The sequence below is a fragment of the Nycticebus coucang genome, chromosome 16, assembly GCF_027406575.1.
Source record: "Nycticebus coucang isolate mNycCou1 chromosome 16, mNycCou1.pri, whole genome shotgun sequence".
Taxonomy (NCBI): Eukaryota; Metazoa; Chordata; class Mammalia; order Primates; family Lorisidae; genus Nycticebus; species Nycticebus coucang.
This window is the reverse complement of record NC_069795.1, coordinates 77,098,876-77,120,532: the sequence shown is the minus strand read 5'-3', so window position 1 is coordinate 77,120,532 and position 21,657 is coordinate 77,098,876. Positions and strand designations below refer to the sequence as shown.

General features: G+C 39.4%; 1 protein-coding gene across 2 annotated transcripts in view; it reads right to left on the bottom strand.

Annotated features, from left to right (window-relative positions):
- PAK2 (p21 (RAC1) activated kinase 2) overlaps nt 1-21,657 on the bottom strand; it is a 129,226-nt gene that overhangs the window by 10,654 nt on the left and 96,915 nt on the right. For both annotated transcript variants that reach the window (XM_053565058.1, XM_053565057.1), the window contains 7 exons: nt 21,387-21,519; nt 19,852-19,915; nt 16,753-16,801; nt 15,469-15,581; nt 13,923-14,040; nt 9,050-9,149; nt 5,856-6,052 (listed from right to left, as the gene is read on the bottom strand). In XM_053565058.1, the coding sequence (XP_053421033.1) occupies nt 5,856-6,052; nt 9,050-9,149; nt 13,923-14,040; nt 15,469-15,581; nt 16,753-16,801; nt 19,852-19,915; nt 21,387-21,519 (774 nt within the window). The remainder of the gene's footprint in view (nt 1-5,855; nt 6,053-9,049; nt 9,150-13,922; nt 14,041-15,468; nt 15,582-16,752; nt 16,802-19,851; nt 19,916-21,386; nt 21,520-21,657) is intronic.

Sequence of the window (21,657 nt, the reverse complement as noted above, 5' to 3'; positions counted from 1 at the left end):
GACTTTGACAATTTTGAGGACATACCAGTCAGGTTATTATGTTCTATTATAGGATGCCCCTCTGTAGGAATTTGTCAGATGTTTTTCTCATGATCAAACTGAGATTATAGGTTTAGGGAGAAAGACCACAGAGTTAAGAGTGTCATTTTCCTTGTATCTAATCAAAGAATAGATACTACCAGCGTAACTTATGACAGTTGATGTTCAGATGTTGACCTTATCACCTGGCTGAGGTAGTGCTTGTCAGGTTTCTCTACTGTGAAGTTCCCACCGACCCTCACTTCCAACACTGTACTCTTTGGAAGGAAGTCATTAGGTGCAGCTCAGTCTTAAGGAGTGGGGATTAAGCTCTACTCTAAACATAAATTATTTAGAAATCTTCTACCTTGGAGATGTTTCTCCTCCCCCATTTATTTATTCAATGAGTTATTTTTATCAGTACTGACTCACAGACATTTCATACTTTGGGTTACAACCTCATATTGCTACGTTCAGTTCAAATTGTTCCAGCTTTAACCATTAGGAGGTCTTTCAGTTGGCCCCTGTGCCCCCTTTGACATACTTTAATCAATGTGGCCTTTTTTCATTTAAATTTTTAACTGACAATAACTATGTATTTATGGGACACAATGTGATGTTTTGATAAATGTATACACTGTAGATGGCCTTCTTTCCTTCACTATTTTTATCTCCTTAGTTACTAGGTGTAACACTTTTGTTATTTAGTGTTGGCTTAAGGGTTTATAGTTTGCATCTTTAAATTGTCACAGTCTACCATCAAGGTTAATTTTTTTTCTCTCAAAACTTTATTACACATATTTGAACATATGAAGTTGAAGTCACAGCTTACTGATGCTATTTTATTTTTTAAAATTTCACTTCTGTCCTTTTGTTTTGATTTTTAGATAGTGTTTGTTTATTTATTTATTTGAGACGGAGTCTCACTATATCACCTTCAGTACAGTGCTGTGGCGTCATAGCTCACAGCAACCTCAAACTCTTGGGCTCAAGTGATTCTCTTGCCTCAGCCTCCCGAGTAGCTGGGACTACAGGTGCCCGCCACAACACCCAGCTATTTTTTGTTGCAGTTGTCATCCTTGTTTTTTAGCAGGCCCGGGCTGGGTTCGAACCCACTTCCCTCAGTGTATGTGGCTGGCGCCATAACCACTGTGCTACAGGTGTAGAGCCTAGATGGTGTTTATTGCTGCGATGTATCTTCTGCCATTAAACTCCAATCTCAAACACTGGAGTTTCCGTTTGTAAATTTGATTTAGGCCTTTATAAAACATATACCATTCAAATGTCTCTGTTTTAACACCTGGAATGTAGTTGTAAAAAATCATTTTAGTGGCCTTTGGTAGCCTAAAATAATTAGTGTGCTAATTATTTTATCTGTCACTTCTGGGTCAATTAATTAGTTTTTCTCCTCATGTGGACTGCATTTTCCTGTTCCATTGCCTCTACTAAATTTTGGATGTCTGAGGGCTTGCTGGGTCTTGGCTATTTTTGTATTCCTATAAATCATTTTATTTTTCCTCCCACGCAGACAAAAATCTTGTTTCATTTGAATAACTGATCTTTGTAATTGCCAAGGCCACTGTGTACAGGTAAGAGAGGAGAACTTTATTTCTTCCACCTTAGACAAGAGTCTTGACGATTTCTTCCTTCCTTAGTCTAGATGTGCTTTTCATAGGGCTTACATATTCTCCTGGTTTCAGACCTGTGTGACTCAGCCTGGACTGCCAGGAGCTTCTTACAGGCCCTGTTTGCCTTCAGCTTGGGAGGCATCCATGAGAATCGGCTTGGTTTTGACTGCCTTCACCTTTAGATACAGGTTCTGATACATGTATGGTGGTCAATCTTCTTAGATTCACATTTTTCTTCTTTTTCTTTTTTTTTTTTAAGCAATGGGGTCTTGCTTTATTCACCTAGACTGCAGTACAGAGGCACAATCTTAGCTCACTGCAGCCTTGAACTCCTGGGCTCAAGCAATCTGTCTGTTTCAACCTCCTCCTCCTCAGCGAGGACTATACACTCATCACCATGTCTGGCTAATTTTTCTTCTTTTTTTTTAGAGACAAGTTCCCCAAATTGGTCTCCAACTCCTGGCCTCAAGCAATTCTCCTGCCTAAGCCTCTTGAGTCACTGGGATCACAAGTGTGAGCTACTGCATTTGGCAAATTCATGGTTATTTTCTGAACAGCTGGTGCAAAATTCCCATCCTTCTCATTCAGGTTACCTTTTCTGGGACTTGAACATTGGCAGTACCCTTTCAATTAGCTATGCCCATATGCCTGCCCTTCCTATAAGGCAGTGTTTTTCTGCATTGAGCCCAGGAATAGACAGTCACACACTAATCAAAGATGATTAGTCCATTTTTGATTAGCTTCTGGGTCTGCTGATGAGAGCTGGCATCGATGATTTCATTTTTCTTTTTGGGGTTCAACCAGACCTTTTCAACCTCACTGTATTTTATTCCTGCACTCAAATTACTTTCTTTTTTTTTGTAGAGACAGAGTCTCACTTTATGGCCCTCAGTAGAGTGCTATGGCATCACACAGCTCACAGCAACCTCCAACTCCTGGGCTTAAGCAATTCTCTTGCCTCAGCCTCCTGAGTAGCTGGGACTATAGGCGCCCGCCACAACACCTGCTATTTTTTGGTTGCAGTTCAGCCAGGGCCAGGTTTGAACCCGCCACCCTCGGTATATGGGGCCTGCGCCCTACCAACTGAGGCACAGGCGCCTCCCATCTGCACTCAAATTTCTATGGTTTCTCCATCTTACCTAGAGTAAAAGCTAGAATCCCAAGGCTTGGCACAGTGGCTCACACTTGTAATCCCAGCACTCTGGGAGGCCAAGGCAAGTGTTGCCTGAGCTCAGGAGTTCAAGACCAGCTTGAGCAAGAGCGAGACCCCATCTATAAAAATAGCTGCCCCATACTGGCTCAATGGGTAGGGCACCAGCTCCATATACTGAGGGTGACAGTTTCAAACCAGGCCCTGGCCAATCTGCAACAAAAAATAGCCGGGCATTCTGGCAGGTACCTGTAGTCCCAGCTACTCGGGAGCCTGAGGCAAGAGGATCACTTAAGCCGAAGAGTTGGAGGTTGCTGTGAGGTGTGATGCCACAGTACTCTACCGAGGATGACAAAGTGAGACTCTGTCTCAAAATAAATAAATAAATAAATAAAAATAGCCACCCATTGTGGTGGGTGCCTGTGATCTCAGCTACTCGGGAAGCTGAGGCAAGAGGATTGCTCGAGCCCAAGAGTTTGAAGTTGTTGCGAGCTATGATACCCAGGATGACAAAGTGAGATTCTGCCTCAAACAAAAAAGCCAGAATCCTCCTGAAGACTTCACAGGCACTACAGAGTTTGGTCCTATTTTTTCATTGATTTATCTCTTGCTGTTTGCTAGAGATGCATTCTAGCTATGCTTAAATATTTTTTTTCTTCTGAGACAGAGGGTTGCCTGGGCTAGAGTGCCCTAGCCTCACCCTACCTCACAGCAATCTCAAACTCCTGGGGTCAAGCAAACCTCCTGCTTTAGTGTCCCCAGTAGCTGGACAACGTGGACACCACCATGCCCAGCTAATTATTTTTCTATCTTTAGTAAAAGATAGAAAGACAGGTCTCAATTTGTTCAGGCTACTCCCTAACTCCAGAGCACGAGATCCTCCCACCTCAACGTCCCAGAAATGCTGGGATTTTAGGCATGAACTGCTACATCAGGCCTATGCTGAAATTCTTAATGATCCAAGAATACACCAGTAATGCTCCTGTTTTAAGGCTTTTGCACTTGCTATTCCTTCCGCTTGGAATGCTCTTTTACCCAAGTATTATTCTCCTGTGTCGAAATGTTGCCTCAGGGAAGCAGGCACCCTTCTGAAAGCAAATAACTTGACCTTCTGCCTGCCTATCCCAGCACCAGCATTATTTAATATATTATAAATTATTTATATCTGACTTATTTTATTTATTATCTCTCTCCATCCACTAGAATGAAAATTCTTTGAGGGCAAGAATTTGTTGGTTCTTTTAGACAGTGCATTGAATAGTGTCTGGTACATGGCAGGTACTCAAATCAATACTGGCTAAATAAATTTATGAAATTAGAGCATTTTAAAAATTGTTCTGAAAAGTGTACCTTAACTGCTTACTTGAACTGAAAATCTTTAGCAATGGGAAGAAAAGCAATAGGAAAGATATTTCCTTTGCTTGAATATCTGTTTTGATATAGGAATGTATTCTAACATATACTGGAGTCCATCAGCATTTTAGGAAATACCTTTAAAAAGTTATTGAGATTTTGAAAATCAAAGAATTCTTTGTCAAAAGACAAAGAAAATGCCTTCTTTCAACACATTTATTGGACTCTTCCTGTGTATCAGATGTTGTAGGTAGTACAAGTATGAATATGCACTCCATAAATACACACATCAGATCAAAAAAGGAAAAAGAAAACCAACAGGAAAAAGAGCATCAAAATCTAAGGCCATCTGCTGGGTCCACTGGCTCACGCCTGTAATCTTAACATTGTGGGAGGCTAAGGAGGGAGTATTGCTTGAGCTCAGGAGTTCAAGACCTGCCTGAGCAAGAGTGACACCACGACTCATAAAAAAATGAAAAACCCAGCTGGGCACTGTGGGAAGCACCTGTAATCCCAGTGGCTTCTGGAGACTGAGTTAGTAGGATGCCACAGTCCAAGTCTGAGGTTACAGTGAGCTATGACGCCACTGCACTCTGCTCAGGGTATAGGGTGGGACTCTGTCTCAACAAAAAAAAGCAAGGAAATAAGAAGAGAAGAAAAAAGTAAAAAATAAACAAGGAAATAAAAAGGAAAAACAATCCAAGGCCACCTGCTATCTGGCTTCTTTCCCCTGGCATAATACTTTCAAGGTTCAATGTCATAACATGTATTGCTACTTCCTTCCTCTGTATGGCCAAGTAATAGTCTACTGTTCATCAACTGACAGACCCTTAGGTTGTTTCCACTTTTTAGCGATGAAGAATAATACTGCTGTGAACATTTATGTGCAAGTTTTTTTTGTAGAAGTATGCCTATAATTCTCTCGGAAATGTACCTAGTAGAGGAACTGCTAGGTCTATGGCAACTCAATATTAACTTTTTGTGAAACTGTTTTTCAAACCAGTTGCACCATTTTTGACTCCTGACAGCAATGTAAGAGGGTTCTAGTTTTTCCATATTCTCACCGACACTTATCATTGTCTTTTTGATTGATTTGCACTTCATTAATAATAAATAATGCTTAGCCATGTATGGTAATTTAAAAGGAGAAGAAAAAAAGATATAGAGAGACAGCTCAAAACTAGAGCCAAACTTTTTATTTAAAATAAGAAATCAGAGCCGGGGCATGGTGGCTCACGCCTGTAATCCCAGCACTCTAGGAGGCTCAGGCAGGTAGATCACCTATGCTCACAAGGTTCGAGACCAGCCTGAGCTAGATTGAGACCCCATTTCTAAAAATAGCTGGGCATTGTGGCGGGTGCCTATAGTCTGAGCTACTGGAGAGGCTGAAGCAAGAGAATCACTTCAGCCCTAGAGTTGGAGGTTGCTGTGAGCTACATCACCACAGAACTCTACCAGAGTCAACAACATGAGACTTTGTCTCAAATAAATAAATAAAATAAGAACTCATATAGCTTCTAAAAATCTACTAACTCTACCTAACAAGTTTAAATCTATCTCAGAAGGCAAATGATTTTTAGATGCAGCGTAAGGACAGAGACTAGGTTTTATCAATTTTTTATACATTTGATTCTTAGCCAGTTCTTAGAACAAGTAAGTTTTAAGTACATGTGTTTCTTACAATAATAGTGTTTAGCTGAACTTACCCTCAAGGGATTTTCATTGAGGTATGGAGGCTCGCCTTCTACCATCTCAATAGCCATGATACCCAGAGACCATATGTCAACTTTAGGGCCATAAGCTTTCCGTGTAACCACCTCTGGTGCCATCCAGTATGGCGTTCCTACCATGGTACTGCGTTTACTCTGCTCAGGGGTGATCTGGGCACAGAAACCAAAGTCAGCTATAAGATAAAACAAAACAAAACATCTAGAGTTAATGATTTTCATGAATGGTTTTTATTAAGACAGTTCACTTCAATGACAATTATATGTTAACATTTAGCCTCTTGTTTTAAAGATTTTCATCATAAAATAAACCGGAATGGGGCTTAAAATTGTTTTTTAAGAGATGGGGCTTTACTATGTTGCCCAACTCCTAGGCTTAAGCAATCCTCCTGTCTCAATCTTCCAAGTAGCTAAAACTACTTGTGTACATTACACCACTGTACCTGGCTGAGCTTATTTTGATATGTCACATACTCCCACTTTTTACTTCCTATAAGCAGAGTACAAATTGTCAGGTGGCCTTTTATTCTATTAATTCTATCCTAAAATTTTTAATAAAATTGAAAGATCTAAAAGAAAAAGTAATCAATGGTAGACAACAAAATTAAATGCAGTGTTATCAGGCAAAGGTCAAGACATGGAAGCTACTTTCAAATATAAAAAACATAAGCTAGAGTCGCTAACCATCTAATTTAAAAGCAGAGAGTCCAGAAAAAAGAAGGCATTTGATTCCAATGATTGTTAGGGTCCTCACTAACAATAATCCACTCAGCTACCTCATTTTATAACTAAAGAGCAGAAGTCTAGTTTAGACCTCAATGTTAATTATGTTATTTTAGAGGGAAAGTGAAGATTAGTATTTAGAATTTCTTCCTTCTTTCCATTATTAAACCCATTCTACTCCATATTGTAATCACTGTTAACATTCAGGTTTGTAAGCTTTACATCTTTTGTTATGCATTTACATATGTATGAATAATATCTATGAATTCCTTGGTTTTACCCAACTAGGTTATTTGTAACCTGTTTTTTTTTTTAACTTTTAGAGCTCTTTTCATTTTAGCATATTAATCTGTCTCAAACTACAAAATATTACAAAATATTAAATTATTGTAAATTGGCCAGGTGCAGTGGCTCACACTTATAATCCTAGTACTCTGGGACATCCAGAAGAGAGGGTCCCTTGAGCTTAGGAATTCTTGAGACCAGCCTGGGCAAGAGTGAGACCCCATCTCTATTGAAAACAGAAAAACTAACCCTGCATTGTGACAGGAGCCTGCAGCCCCAGCTACTTGGGAGGCTGAAACAGGACTATTTTTTTTTTTTAAGACACAGTCTTACTCTGTTGCCATGAGTAGAGTGCCATGGTATCCTACCTCACAACAACCTCACACTCTTGGGCTCAAGCAATCCTTTTGCTTCAGCCTCCTCAGTAGCTGGAACTACATGCACCCACCACAATGCCCAGCTAGTTTTTCTATTTTTTAGTAGAGACACGTCTTGGTCATGCTCTTGCTCAGGCTGGTTTCCAACTTCTGAGTTCAACAATCCTCTTACCTCAGCCTCCCCAAGTGCTAGGATTACAGGTGTGAGCCACCACATCGGGCAAAGCAGGAAGACTGCTTGAGCCCAGAAGTTTAAGGTTGCAGTCAGGTAGGCTGAGGTCACGGCACTCTAACCCATGAAACAGAGTGAGACTCTGTCTCAAAACAACAAAAAACCCAAACATAATTTATTTAAACACTCTCTTATTGCTTAACATTTAAGACAGTTTTAGTTTTTCTTTACAATGTTGCAGAGAACATCCCTGCACTTACTGTGGCATGTAAAAAGAATCACTGGTCAAATAATTTTTATTACTAAAGTGAGTGTTTATGTGAAACCAGGTACTGTTCCAAGCGCCTTATAAAAATTAAAATATTAATCCTCATTATAACCACAGACAGATACATTTATCATTATAATTATTCCCATTTTACAAATGAGAAAACATACATATAAAAACAACTTAAAGATAACTTACCTAAGGTCATTCATCTAGTAAGTGGCAAAATCAGGAAAAAATGTCCAAAAACGTCTAAATTGGTTTACACCAAAGTGTATGAGAACTTGTCTACTAAGATTACTAAAATTAGCAATCTTATATTTTGACCATCCAATTAAATAATCACAGGAGGATGTGGTTTAAAATAAAAGAGATGTTGAAAAAGAAGCCAAATCCTCTAGCAGAACAGAAGAAAAAGTTTTTTGTCTCTTGATCCAAAAAATATCTTAAATTTTACAGAATTGGAGAACCTCCAGTTAAGGGTTGAGTTGAATCCTCCAGGGGGCACAGTTTGGAGGGAACAAGATTATAGCCAATAGAGGACAGAGAGGCTCAAGATTTTTTCACGACTCTACCAGGTCTGATACAGAACATAATTAGAGAAAGTTATTTATGTGGGATTATTTTCCTTGTCATGCCTGAGGTCAGGGTCACAGAGCCCTTCCCTGATTAGGGCAGGCTCTACAGAATTCAGCACGATGAAGAAAAACTACTTCGACAGATGGCAGAAACAAATTCATCTCTATAAGAGACCACCAACATTGCAATGGTCCCAAGCACTGCTCCTCATATTTAAAATTTTTAATCTTCCAAAGAATTCTCCAAGATAGGTATTATTATTTTCCTTATTGAACAAATGAGAAATCAAACACAAAGAGACTAAGCAACTTGCTCACAATGATTCAGCAAGGATTGATTTGCTATTTAAACCCAGGCTATCCAGAGTTAAGAGTCCATATTCTTTTTTTTTTTCCTTTGGAGTTTTTTAAGTTCAGATTAATGTAAGGGTACAAGTAGGTTACAATGTTTGCATATGTTAAGAAGAGACCCTACTCTAGTTGTGTCCCACACCCAGAAGATGTGTCATATACCCTTACACTGTGCCCAGTAAGTGGGAGCACACTCATCCTACTCACTCATCCCCAATACCCCCTCCCCCCATCTTGAACTGAATTGAGTTTTTCTCTTATGTGAGCATGTATTAGAATTGGTCTACTGGCTTTGAGTCAATATTGTCTACCACTAGCTCCCACCTCTTCATATATTAAATCATAAAAAAATATTAACACAGAAGAGTTTTTAAAATTAAACAAAAGGCAGGAAATTATAATAAATATATGTTACTCACTAAGTTTAACTGATCCTTCCATCCCCAAAAGCACATTGTCACTTTTGATGTCTCTGTGGATTACTTGATTAGCATGTAAAAACTCCAATGCCTGTAAACACTGAATAGAAGAAAAATACCTATTAATGAAACAGACCCTAAAAAGTCTAAGGGAGGTTTACAAACAGTAGTTATGGCTTGAACACTGCCTCTACTATCCAGCAGAAGACCCTAATATAGTTAAGCTCATAAAGAAATCCCCTCATATGCAAAGTTACGAAAATAAGATATGTTAATTAGATGTGCTCCCACTCTCTCATTTTACCCAGAGACATTATTAAGTAATGTTTTATCATGCCCTTTCTCTGCCACTGAATAGTTAAAAGCCTGAGAATACCACTCAACAGTCTCACTTATAAAATGATGAGTGGGTCAGGTGCAGTGGCTCACGTCTGTAGTCCTAGTACTTTAGGAGGCTAAGGTGATGGGACTGCTTGAGCTCAGGAGTTCAAGACCAGCCCCAGCAAGAGAGAGAACCTATCTTTACTAAAAATAGAAAATCAGCTGGGCATTGTGGTATGTGCCTGTAGTCCCAGCTACTTGGGAGGCGGAGGCAGGCGCTTTGCTTAAACCCAGGAGTTTGAGGTTACTGTGAACTATAATAAAGCCACTGCACTCTACCCACAGCAACAGAACAAAACTATGTATGTATGTATGTATGTATAAATATGATGATAGGTGGATCTACATTATTTCTAAGCCTTTTCAGGTTTAAATGCCTAAAGATGTACAGTACTTGGTAAACATGCATGAACTCTTCAGAAATCATATCAATAGTAATGAATACATTTGTGATCATTCCCACTTGGATGTGAGATACTCCGAAGTCTAATTAACGTAAGCCACTAAAATAAGTGGGTAAGGTTCTAAGTGGCCTGGCTCCATTTAGTTGTTCATCAATGTAACTGAAAATGTCTTCTTCATTTTTTTCTGTGGTGGATTTTACATTAAGCTCTATTACCCCAACCTGAATACAAATAATGAAAGAATAATTTTCCTTTTATGCCACATTTCAGAAGGTATGGAATCAAAACCACCACCAGTTAACAGAGGAAGCTGGGAGCATATCTGGTGAAGCAGGACACATATTAACCTGAAATATCAATTAAGTCTCCATTCTTTAAATACAAGAATGAGATGAGCTCTCAAAAATTTGCTTGCCCTGGTGTTTTTTTTTTTTTGGTTTTTGGCCGGGGCTAGGTTTGTGTCGCGGACCGCCAGTCGATGGGCCTCAGTCCGAGGTTGCTCAGGGTGAACGACACAGGTTGGTTGAAAGGTCGACGCAGGATGAAATGACAAACTGCCACACACCACGAGTGATGATGAAAACAGTTGTACTTTACTGATTTTTAAGTCTGGTATTTATACATTTTCTTCCCAGGGTTTAAACAATGTAATCATTATTTTGCTTATGTTTGTAAATCATCTTTGTGTCTCCATATGTGGTTTATCATGCACTATATATTTTCAAGGTTTTGCTCTCTGGAGGGAGGTGCCGGAGGGACGTAGTTTATTTTTTCAAGGTTTTTGCTCTAGGGAGGTGGTTTTATCAGTAACACCTGGTTACTTTCTCTTATCTAGGAATGTCAAGGTTTGTGACTTCTCTTAGTTCTGTAATTGTTCTCAGTTTCTTATGATCTCTTTTGAAAACAGCTGAACATATTCTTTTATGTATAATGCTTGACTACTTCTATATATATTTTCTATGTATTTTTACTCTAATTAGTAACTATATTTTGATTTATTGTTTGTTAAACATTAAACTACTCTACTGATTTGTGTTACATATGACAATTAGTGAAGTAAGATGTTTTTCTAAGTAAAGTTTTACTGATTAGTGAAGTAAGATGTTTTTCTAAGTAAAGTTTTACTGCAGGAGGTGATAGTGTATGTCATGTTGGAACATCTTGTTTGCCGTGCCTGCATTGTCTCAAGTCACTGACATTTATGGTAGGGACGTGCTGTTGTGCAGGCTCTCTTGGAGCCACTGAGTTCAGCACAGCCATTCTTGCTGTGTTTAATTGTGGATCAGTAAGTCATTATGTTTATTCTTAGTTTCTCAAGACAAGCAAGCATTCAACTGAACAGACAGGTTTCAGAGCAAAGGTTTTTTAGGCTTTTATGCCGCACCTCGTGAGTCATTACGTTCAAACAAAGGCATGCTAGGCAACTTATGCGCTGCTGTCGCAAACCAGGGGTGCTGGGGGTTTCGCTCCGGGGAGCACATACCACCTACTCACGCATTTTATAATGCGGACAGCGCCACTTCACCCCGGCTAGATGCCGGGGGTGCGGCAGGTTTGAACCCGCCACCTCTGGCATATGGGACCGGCGCCCTACTCCTTGAGCCACAGGTGCCGCCCACCTTGGTGTTTTTTAATATAAATGATTAGAATAAATAAAGTCTGTACATTATTTTAAAAAACTAAAAATCTCATTCAAAATGTTTTGTTATTCATTTAAGGACAAACAGATAAATCAGGTTTTTACTACATTACATTGATTAGGTATTACTCAGGTTTTTTTTTTTTTTTTTTTTGTAGAGACAGAGTCTCACTGTACCGCCCTCGGGTAGAGTGCCGTGGCGTCACACGGCTCATAGCAACCTCTAACTCTTGGGCTTACGCGATTCTCTTGCCTCAGCCTCCCGACTAGCTGGGACTACAGGCGCCCGCCACAACGCCCGGCTACTTTTTTGTTGCAGTTTGGCCAGGGCTGGGTTTGAACCCACCACCCTCGGCATATGGGGCCGGCGCCCTACTCACTGAGCCGCAGGCGCCGCCCTACTCAGGTTTTTAAAAAGAACAAAGCTCCAGAAAAATACTTCTACAAATAAACTTGTCAAAAAGTTTTGGTGCACAGAAGAAAACCCAAATGAATGGCAATTAGAGAACTCTAATTTTTATATCAATTTTGAAAAAATGTATTAGAAAAATAAATGTATTATAAATAGACAACTTATTATTATTATTATTATTATTATTATTATTATTATTTTTTGCAGTTTTTGTCCGGGGCTGGGTTTGAACCCACCATCTCCAGTATATGGGGCCGGCGCCCTACCCCTTTGAGCCACAGGCACCGCCCAGACAACTTATTTTTTATTTTTTGTAGAGACAGAGTCTCACTTTATGGCCCTCAGTAGAGTGCCGTGGCCTCACACAGCTCACAGCAACCTCCAACTCCTGGGCTTAAGCGATTCTCTTGCCTCAGCCTCCCGAGTAGCTGGGACTACAGGCACCGGCCACAACGCCTGGCTATTTTTTGGTTGCAGTTTGGCCGGGGCCGGGCTTGAACCCGCCACCCTCGGTGTATGGGGCCGGCACCCTACCGACCGAGCCACAGGCGCCGCCCACTTATTTTTAATCAGGTTTTAAGAGACCAATATTCTTTGTTAAGGAATATCATATTAATAATCATTGGGCGGCACCTGTGGCTCAGTTGGTAAGGCGCCGGCCCCATATACCAAGGGTGGCGGGTTCAAACCCGGCCCGGCTGAACTGCAACCAAAAAATAGCCGGGCGTTGTGGCGGGTGCCTGTAGTCCCAGCTACTCGGGAGGCTGAGGCAAGAGAATCGCTTAAGCCCAGGAGTTGGAGGTTGCTGTGAGCTGTGTGATGCCATGGCACTCTACCGAGGGCCATAAAGTGAGACTCTGTCTCTACAAAAAAAATAAAAAAATAAAAAAAATTAAAATAATCATTAAAGAGTTCTTACTTCCTCCTTTCAACCAAAGAGGTGATACCCCTCAGGGAGAACACAATTAACTTAGAATTAAAGTTTTCAAAGAATATTTTTTTAACACCTGAATGAAAGGTGAAAAAGGAAAACATACATATCATAACATAAACAAAGTTTTTTTTGCGTTTCTTGGTCAGGGCTGGGTTTGAACCCACCACCTCCAGCATATGGAGCCAGTGCCCTACCCCTTTGAGCCACAGGCACCACCCATAAACAAAGTTCTTAATTCACTTAAATGTCACTGTAAAATTGTTGAAAGCCAAATCATAGAAAACACAGTAGTTTGATAATCTTTTATTTATTTCCTTAGACTTGCTTTTTTATGTGTACAAATTTATGGAGTACACATGCAATTTTGTTATACGTGGAGATTTCATGATAATAGTGCTCAAGTCAGGGCTTTTAGGGCATCCATCACCTGGTCTTACAAATTTTTAAATTAAACTTATAAAATTCCCCTTTTTGACAGTGATTCTTAATGATATTCGAAGTTTCAATGATAAAAAGCAAATCTTTAACCCAAGTCTCATCTGTAGAAAAAGATTAGATATAAATATAAGAAGGAAGGCTTGTTTTAGGCTTAGACTTAGGCAATTTGGCAAAGTTCTACTGGCTTAAGCAAACAGTATGTCTAGAAATGCATTAATGAATATAAAGAAACAGTTTCTTCACATCAGTGAACTCACATAAAGCCAGAAGCAGACTTATTGATATTTAAGGTTAACATGTGTCCTGTTACACACCGGAGATGCTCCCAACTTCCTCTGCTAACTGGTGTTATTTTTAATGGTGTGCTGTTTGATTCTTGAATGCGTCTTCTTAGGATGGTAAACTATCATCATCACCCTACTGAAATTTACCTGTGAATCTCGCTCTTTAAAGGTCCATAATTCATTCCCAAATTATCTCATACTTAAAAGAAAGGACTGAAAGTCTCATGTAGAATCAAATGGTATGGAGACACTTGAAGAGAATATGTGTACAGAGAAAGCATCTCACGTGACAATAATTACCCGTACAGAAAAACTTTCCTTTTTTCACCTCCTGCTAGAACTACACATTGCTTTACCATATCAAAAGGGGAGCAAACCCACCTCTCTGCATACAGCAGCAATCTGTGCTTCATCCATACAGGTTTCTGTTACAACATCAGTAAGTGACCCACCAGCAAGGTACTCCATTACCACAAACAATTCATCTCCCACCAGGTAACTAAAATCAGAAGATAACAAAATATGCTCACATTTTTATTTTTTCTGAACACAAAGAATTCTATATTGAAGAATTTAGAGGTTAAATACCCTCTAAATAAAACAAGAGAGCTGGTAGCTTGAGAGCTAGGAAAAAAACTGAAAAGGTGCTAGGTAACAGCAAAGAAAAATAAAACTGAGTCGTTATGATCCTAATTCATCTTAAAATTAACTTAACTACAACCGTAGTTAAGAGAATATACATAGATTATTGCAATTAAAATAACCTATGAGGCAGAAATTATTAGTCCTGTTTAACAGGTAAAGTAATAGAAGCTTGGAGAGGTTATATAACTTGAATCTGAACCCATATATCAGTGATTACAAAGCCTATAGATTATCTTAAGTACCATGCCACAGGGGGTGGCGCCTGTGGCTCAAGGAGTAGGGCGCCAGTCCCATATGCCGGAGGTGGTGAGTTCAAACCCAGCCCCGGTCAAAAACAACAACAACAACAAAAAAAAAAAGTACCATGCCACAATGACTTGAAACACTATTTTAAAAAGCAGGGACATGTAGCCGAGCGTTGTGGCGGCACCTGTAGTCCCAGCTGCTCGGGAGGCTGAGGCAAGAGAATCGCGTAAGCCCAAGAGTTAGAGGCTGCTGTGAGCCGTATGACGCCATGGCACTCTACTCAAGGGCGGTACAGTGAGACTCTGTCTCTACAAAAAAAAAAAAAAAAAAAAAGCAGGGGCATGTACAGGAAAAGTTTATTTCCATAAACATGGTCCTCATAACTAAAGCTAAAGCCTCAAAGTATATTATTTTCCTCAGTCTAAACAAATTTAAATAGGGAAGAAAATCACCTATAATGTTCTATCTCTAATACAACCACTATTATCATTTTCAATTGTCTTGTATTCATATATATGATTGCCTCTATAAAAACACAGCTGATTTGCCGAATTATTATATAAAAAATAAAAACACAGGTATAATAATTTTACATAATTTCCTATTCTGTTTTTTTGTTCCACTGTTTAACATCAATCCCTAAGTTAAATGAAGTTTTGACAGACAGTCCATGAAAGACCATATCTGAAATAAAAATTGATCTAATAGTTTAAAAACTGTGTGTCTAGTCATCTGCCAGTCAAGACATGAATCATAGCCAACTATTCCTTAATATTTTTGCTTGTACAATTTACAATGAATATAAACACCATCACCTATGTCCTTAATTTAACTGCCTTTTTTTTACCTGTCCAGGGATATCTTTGTAGACAAAGAACTTTCTAAAACTGTAATATGCTATTTTTACCTCTTCTCTTCCTCCTTCAATTACTTCTCAGCATTGTCGTTTTACCCTCAAGTAGCTGATTTGTGCAAACCGTAAGACTTAAAATTTCCACATTTTTAATCTCAATGTTTAAGAAATATTCATACTTACCTGTCTAAGAAGTTAACTATGTTAGGATTCTTTAATTCTTTCATCACTAGAATCTCATTAATGATTAATTCTTTCTTCGGCTGTTTCTGTAAATTAATCTGTTTGATAGCAACCTATGATGAAAACAAAATAGAAAAAAATCAGAACAGGTTTCCTAATTCTCTTAGAAAATTACAAATACCAATCAGTTAATAATTTATTGTACAAGTACTTTATTATACAATGTGATTATTCATAGATAATACTTTTATTTCTTTCTTTTTTTATTATTTTTATTTTTTTTTTTTTGCAGTTTTCGGCGGGGCTGGGTTTGAACCTGCCACCTCCGGCATATGGGGCTGGCGCCCTACCCCTTTGAGCCACAGGCGCCGCCCTAATACTTTTATTTCTATATTACCTATACACAATGCTTTGTAATAAAAAGCCTAACTATTAATATTTTTAGACTTTTTTTGGAGACAGAGTCTTGCTCTGCTGCCCAGGCTGTAGTGTAGTGGTGTAATCATAGCTCACTGCAACTTTGAACTACTGGGTTCAGGCTATCCTCCTGCCTCAGCCTTCCCAACAGCTGGGACTTCAGGTGTGTACCACCACACCTGGCTAGGTTTCCTTATTTTGTGCAAAGATGGAGTCTTACTATCTTGCCCAGGCTGATCTTTAATTCCTGGCCTCAAGTGATCCTCTCAAAGTGCTGGGATTATAGGCATAAGCCACCATGGGCAGCCTAGAATTATACTGAAGTTGATTAAGCAATCTAAGGTCAGTCCAGCCCCAGGAATTAATCCTCTTTACTTTTCAAGCTGAGAAAATACTTTTTTTTTTTTTTGTAGAGACAGAGTCTCACTTTTATGGCCCTCAGTAGAGTGCCGTGGCCTCACACAGCTCACAGCAACCTCCAACTCCTGGGCTTAAGCGATTCTCTTGCCTCAGCCTCCCGAGTAGCTGGGACTGCAGGCGCCCACCACAACGCCCAGCTATTTTTTGGTTACAGTTTGGCCGGGGCTGGGTTTGAACCCACCACCCTTGGTATATGGGGCCGGCACCTTACTGACTGAGCCACAGGCACCGCCCGAGAAAATAATTTTTTTAATATTTATTTATGACACTGAACTCATAATTCCTTCTTTGTTCCCCTAATGACAGAGTGCTATAAAAATTACACAGAATAATTCTTTCAACATGTTCAACTTAAGAAAAGATTTCTACTGATTATTCTCAGTTTTACCTAATTACCTCCTATCTGAAACACCAATGATAACATTCAAAAGTATATAAAGTAGCTACCTCCTGTCCCAACGCCACATCAGTTGCAGTGAAAACTGTACCAGAAGCCCTAGGATGAGAAAAGACACAACCAGATTTCAGGTTTCTAATCACTATAACTTATTACATCCAAAGACTTTATACTTAGAGCAATTGAAAAAAGATTAAAGAACATTTAAGACTTAACATCTTTAAAAAGAGCAAAAGCAGGGCAGCGCCTGTGGCTCAGTGAGTAGGGCGCCAGCCTCATATACTAAGGGCTACGGGGTCGAACCCCAGCCCTGGCTCAACTGCAACAAAAAAATAGCCAGGCGTTGTGGCAGGCGCCTGTAGTCCCAGCAACTCGGGAGGCTAAGGCAAGAGAATTGCCTAAGCCCAAGAGCTGGAGGTTGCTGTGAGCTGTGATGCCATAGCACTCTACCGAGGGCGACAAAGTAAGACTCTGTCTTAAAAAAAAAAAGCAAAAGCAAAGACCAAAGGAAAGGCGGGGGGTGGGGGGGACGACGACAAAGAAGAAAAAGAGACAATCCTTGACGTCAAAACTTAGGTTTGAAATATTTCAGACCTTTTTTTTTTTTTGGCAGTTTTTGGCCAGAGCTGGGTTTAAACCCACCACCTCCAGTATATGGGGCCGATGCCCCACTCCTTTGAGTCACAGGTGCCACCCAATATTTCAAACTTTAAAAAATACAAGAAAAAAATAAGATAAAGAAATATATATATAACATACATGCATGGATATACTTCTCTGCTTAAGGAACAAAGAACCACAAATATACTGGAAGATTCCTGTGTCCTTTCTGACAGTATCCTCCTTTCTCCCAAAAGTAACCTATACTTTGATGTGTAGCATTCCATGCATTTCTCTATACTTTTAACTACAAAGGACATAGGTATGTACCTCCATAAGATATACTCAGCCTAGCTTTTTTTTTTTTTTTTAGAGACAGAGTCTCACTCTGTTACCCCTGGTAGAGTGCCGTGGTGTCCCAGCTCACAGCAACCTCAAACTCTTAGGCTCAAGTGATCCTCTGGCCTCAGCCTCCTGACTAGCTAGGACCACAGGCCCCCATCACAATGCCTAAGTTTTCTTTTTTTTGTAGAGACAGGATCTTGCTCTTTGCTCAGGCTGGTCTCAAACTCTTGAACTCAAGCAATCCACCTGGTTCGGCCTCCCAGAGTGCTGGGATTACTCTGGGTAGAGAGTGCTAGGTGTAAACCATCACGCCCAGCGCAGCCTAACTTTTAAACTTCAAATAGTGTTATTTTATGTATTTTTCTGTGATTTGCTTTTGTTATTCAACGCTGAGTTTATAACAGACATTTATATGGATATTATACTTGCTCATTCACCAATACTGTGTATTATTCAGTATATAATTTATCCATTACCGTGATCAAAAATAGTAAGATGGGTTGGCGCCCATAGCACAGTGGTTACAGCGCCCACCATATACACCGAGGCTGGTGGGTTCGAACCCAGCCTGGGCCAGCTAAACAATGACAATGGCAAAAAAAAAAAAGCCAGGCATTGTGATAGGCGCTGTAGTCCCAGCTACTTGGGAGGCTGAGGCAAGAGAATCGCCTAAGCCCAAGAGTTTGAGGTTGCTGTGACCTGTGACGCCATGGCATTCTATGGAGGGTGACATAATGAGACTCTGTCTCAAACAAACAAACAAAAAAATGCTTGGTGCCTGTAGTTCAAGAGGGTAAGGCACCAGCCACATCAGCCACATACACTGGAGCTGGCAGGTTCGAATTCAGCCCGGGCCCACCCGACAAAAAAAATGACAAATACAACCAAAAAATACCCAGGCATTGTGGCGGGCACTTGTAATCCCAGTTACATGAGAGGCTGAGGCAAGAGAATTGCTTAAGCCCAAGAGTTGGAGGTTGCTGTGAGCTGTGACGCCACGGCACTCTACCTAGAGCGACAGCTTGAGACTGTCTCAAAGGAAAAAAAAAAAGGAAAATGGTTTTCAATATTTTGTTATAAAAACCAGTACTGTGGGCGGCGCCTGTGGCTCAGTGAGTAGGGCACGGGCCCCATACGCCAAGGGTGGTGGGTTCAAACCCAGCCCCAGCCAAACTGCAAAAACAAGAAAATAGCCGGGCGTTGTGGCGGGCGCCTGTAGTCCCAGCTGCTCGGGAGGCTGAGGCAAGAGAATCACATAAGCCCAAGAGCTGGAGGTTGCTGTGAGCCGTGTGACGCCACAGCACTCTACCGAGGGCAGTAAAGTGAGACTCTGTCTCTACAAAAAAAAAAAAAACAAAACAAAAAACCAGTACTGTAAGTGAGTTTAGCTATTTAGAATATTTGTATGGACAGGCTGGGGCTCAGCGGCTCAAGCCTGTACTCCTTGTACTCTGGGAGGCCACGGTGGGTGATTTCTTGAGAGCAGGAGTTCAAGACCAGCCTGAGCGAGACTCCTGTCTCTGGGCATTGTGCCTGTAGTCCCAGGAACATAGGAGGCTGAGGCAAGAGGATTGCATGAGCCCAAGAGTCTGAGATTGCTACGGGCTGTGATACCATGGCACTCTACCTACGGTGACAAAGTAAGGCTTGTCTCAAAAAACAACCCTAAAACAAGAAAATCTAGAAATTCACATGGAAGATTTTTTAAAAAAGGCATAAGTTCTCCTTCTAAATTCATGGCAACTTCCTAGAGATTTAATAACATTAAAAACTTAAGATATTCATTTGTTTCCAAACAGTAACAAAATGGTTTGGTTACAAATTAAAAATACAAAATTATTGGACAAAAATCAGAAGATCAGTAGACTCAAAGATTAAATACTCAATGATATGATTTAAATACATGTTTTTATTGTCTGCAATCCTGCAGTAAATATTCTTTGTATCTGTTTTAAGGATAATTTTTCCATTTACCTAATCCCTTACCACAATAACATTTAAGAAGAAACAATAATATAAAGTCACTGCTAACTAGCACAGTTTTTTAACAGCATCTAGAAATAACTACATTATTTATTTATATAAATCCCCAAAGGTGCCACTTATATAATACTGTAAGTGCTCAATTTCAGCAGTCAAAAGAAATCCCACGCTATATATCTACGAAGTATTGAATACATGGTAATACAGTCACAAATACTTACCCCTGTCCAATTTTTTCATATCTTGTATATTTTTTCTTAGGGTCACCTATGCTCACGATAGTTCCTATTTTAAACAAAATCAACAAATATTTGGAAGCTCAGTCAAATATTTTAAGTGCAAATTAATTTTGGTGTCACTATTCCTTTCAATAAATATCAATGTAAAGTTTTAGAACAGCAGTTTTCAAATAATTCTAAATTTAAAAATTATGTATGATTCAAACATAAAATGCTAAAGAAATACAAATACAAAATGAAAGTTTAAGAGTACCAGAAGCAAGAAGAAACATTATTTCCTTTAAGTTGAACCTTCTAACTAGTCACTTTCTCAAAAATGATCAAATTTTACAATGAATAAACTGTCTTCCTCAGAGTAATCTGATTCACAGATATTCAGATTTAAAAGTGGGCAATTCCTGTGTAAATAAATTGTTTACTTTTCCACTCTACTAAAATATATTAAATTGATGATGTTATCAAAGTACTTACTATTAGAAAAAATAAATAACAATATCCAAGTGAATAATCCTAAGTGTCTTTTCTAACTCTTCCTCTAAGTCTTCTATTACCATAAAGATTACTTTTTTTTTGAGACAGAGTCTCACTCAGTTGCCCTGAGATTGAGTGCTCTAGCATCATAGCTCACAGCAACCTCAAACTCTTGGGCTCAAGTGATTCTCTTGCCTTAGCCTCCTGAGTAGCTGAGGACTACAGGTGCCCACCACAGGCCCAGCTGTATTTTTAGAGACGAGGTCTTGCTCTTTCTCAGGGAAGTCTCAAACTTCTGAACTCAAGCAAGCCACCCACTTCGGCCTCCCAGAGTGCTAGGATTATAGGAGTGAGCCACTGCACCCAGTAAAAACAGGTTTATACTTGAAAGCACCAAGAAATCAAGAGCAAATAAACAGAGCACAGTAAACCATCCATCATAAAGTATTTTTCCTTTCTCCCTCTAGATCAGAGTTCTTTATAACTACACTTGCTGCAACTTGTCATCAGACATTATTTGCTACCCTCTCCTTGGCACTGTTTACATTATTTCTAATATTCAATACAGGCCAATGATACCTGACAGATTATAAAGGGGAAGGGAAAAAAATATTTTCCCTGGAATAGATTTTATGCCTACACACCTATATACAGAGGAAAGATGTGTGTTTGCTTATTTAAGTATATTTTTGCAGATTCATACTGAGAAGCTACAGGTACACAGAAATATATACCAACCTCCTTTGACAAGGTTTCCAACTATGTCCCTTAGGTTTGACTTTTAGGGAGAAGTACTGCCCCAAAGGTACTGATTATTGCAGCAATATTACTCATATAAGTCAATACATAGCAGCTCTCAAATGCACTAATCAACAGGTAAAGAAGAGTATTATTTTGGCTTTAACTGACACAATTGTTCCTGTGCAAAAACAATTTGGTCATTATGCCTTAAGTCAAAATATAAGGTATAAAGTAAAATACCCATGGGTCAAAGGCTTTCAGAGCTGTTAACAATTCAGTAATAATGTAAAATGTAGGCAACATACTTAATTTCTCCATAATTTCTTCATCTGTCATCTTGGTCTTCTTTTTCTGTTTGTCTGAAGACTTGGCACCACTGTCAACATTAGAATCACCAACTGGTGCAGGAATAGGGTCAATCACAGACCGTGTGTAAATCTGCAGCAACACAGTTCATTACTGATTTGAGGAATAATATTTTCAGATATTCCTACTGGCATATCAGTTATTTTATTTATTTCTTCTTATTATTATTTTTAAATTTTTTTTTTTTTAGAGACAGAGTCTCACTTTATC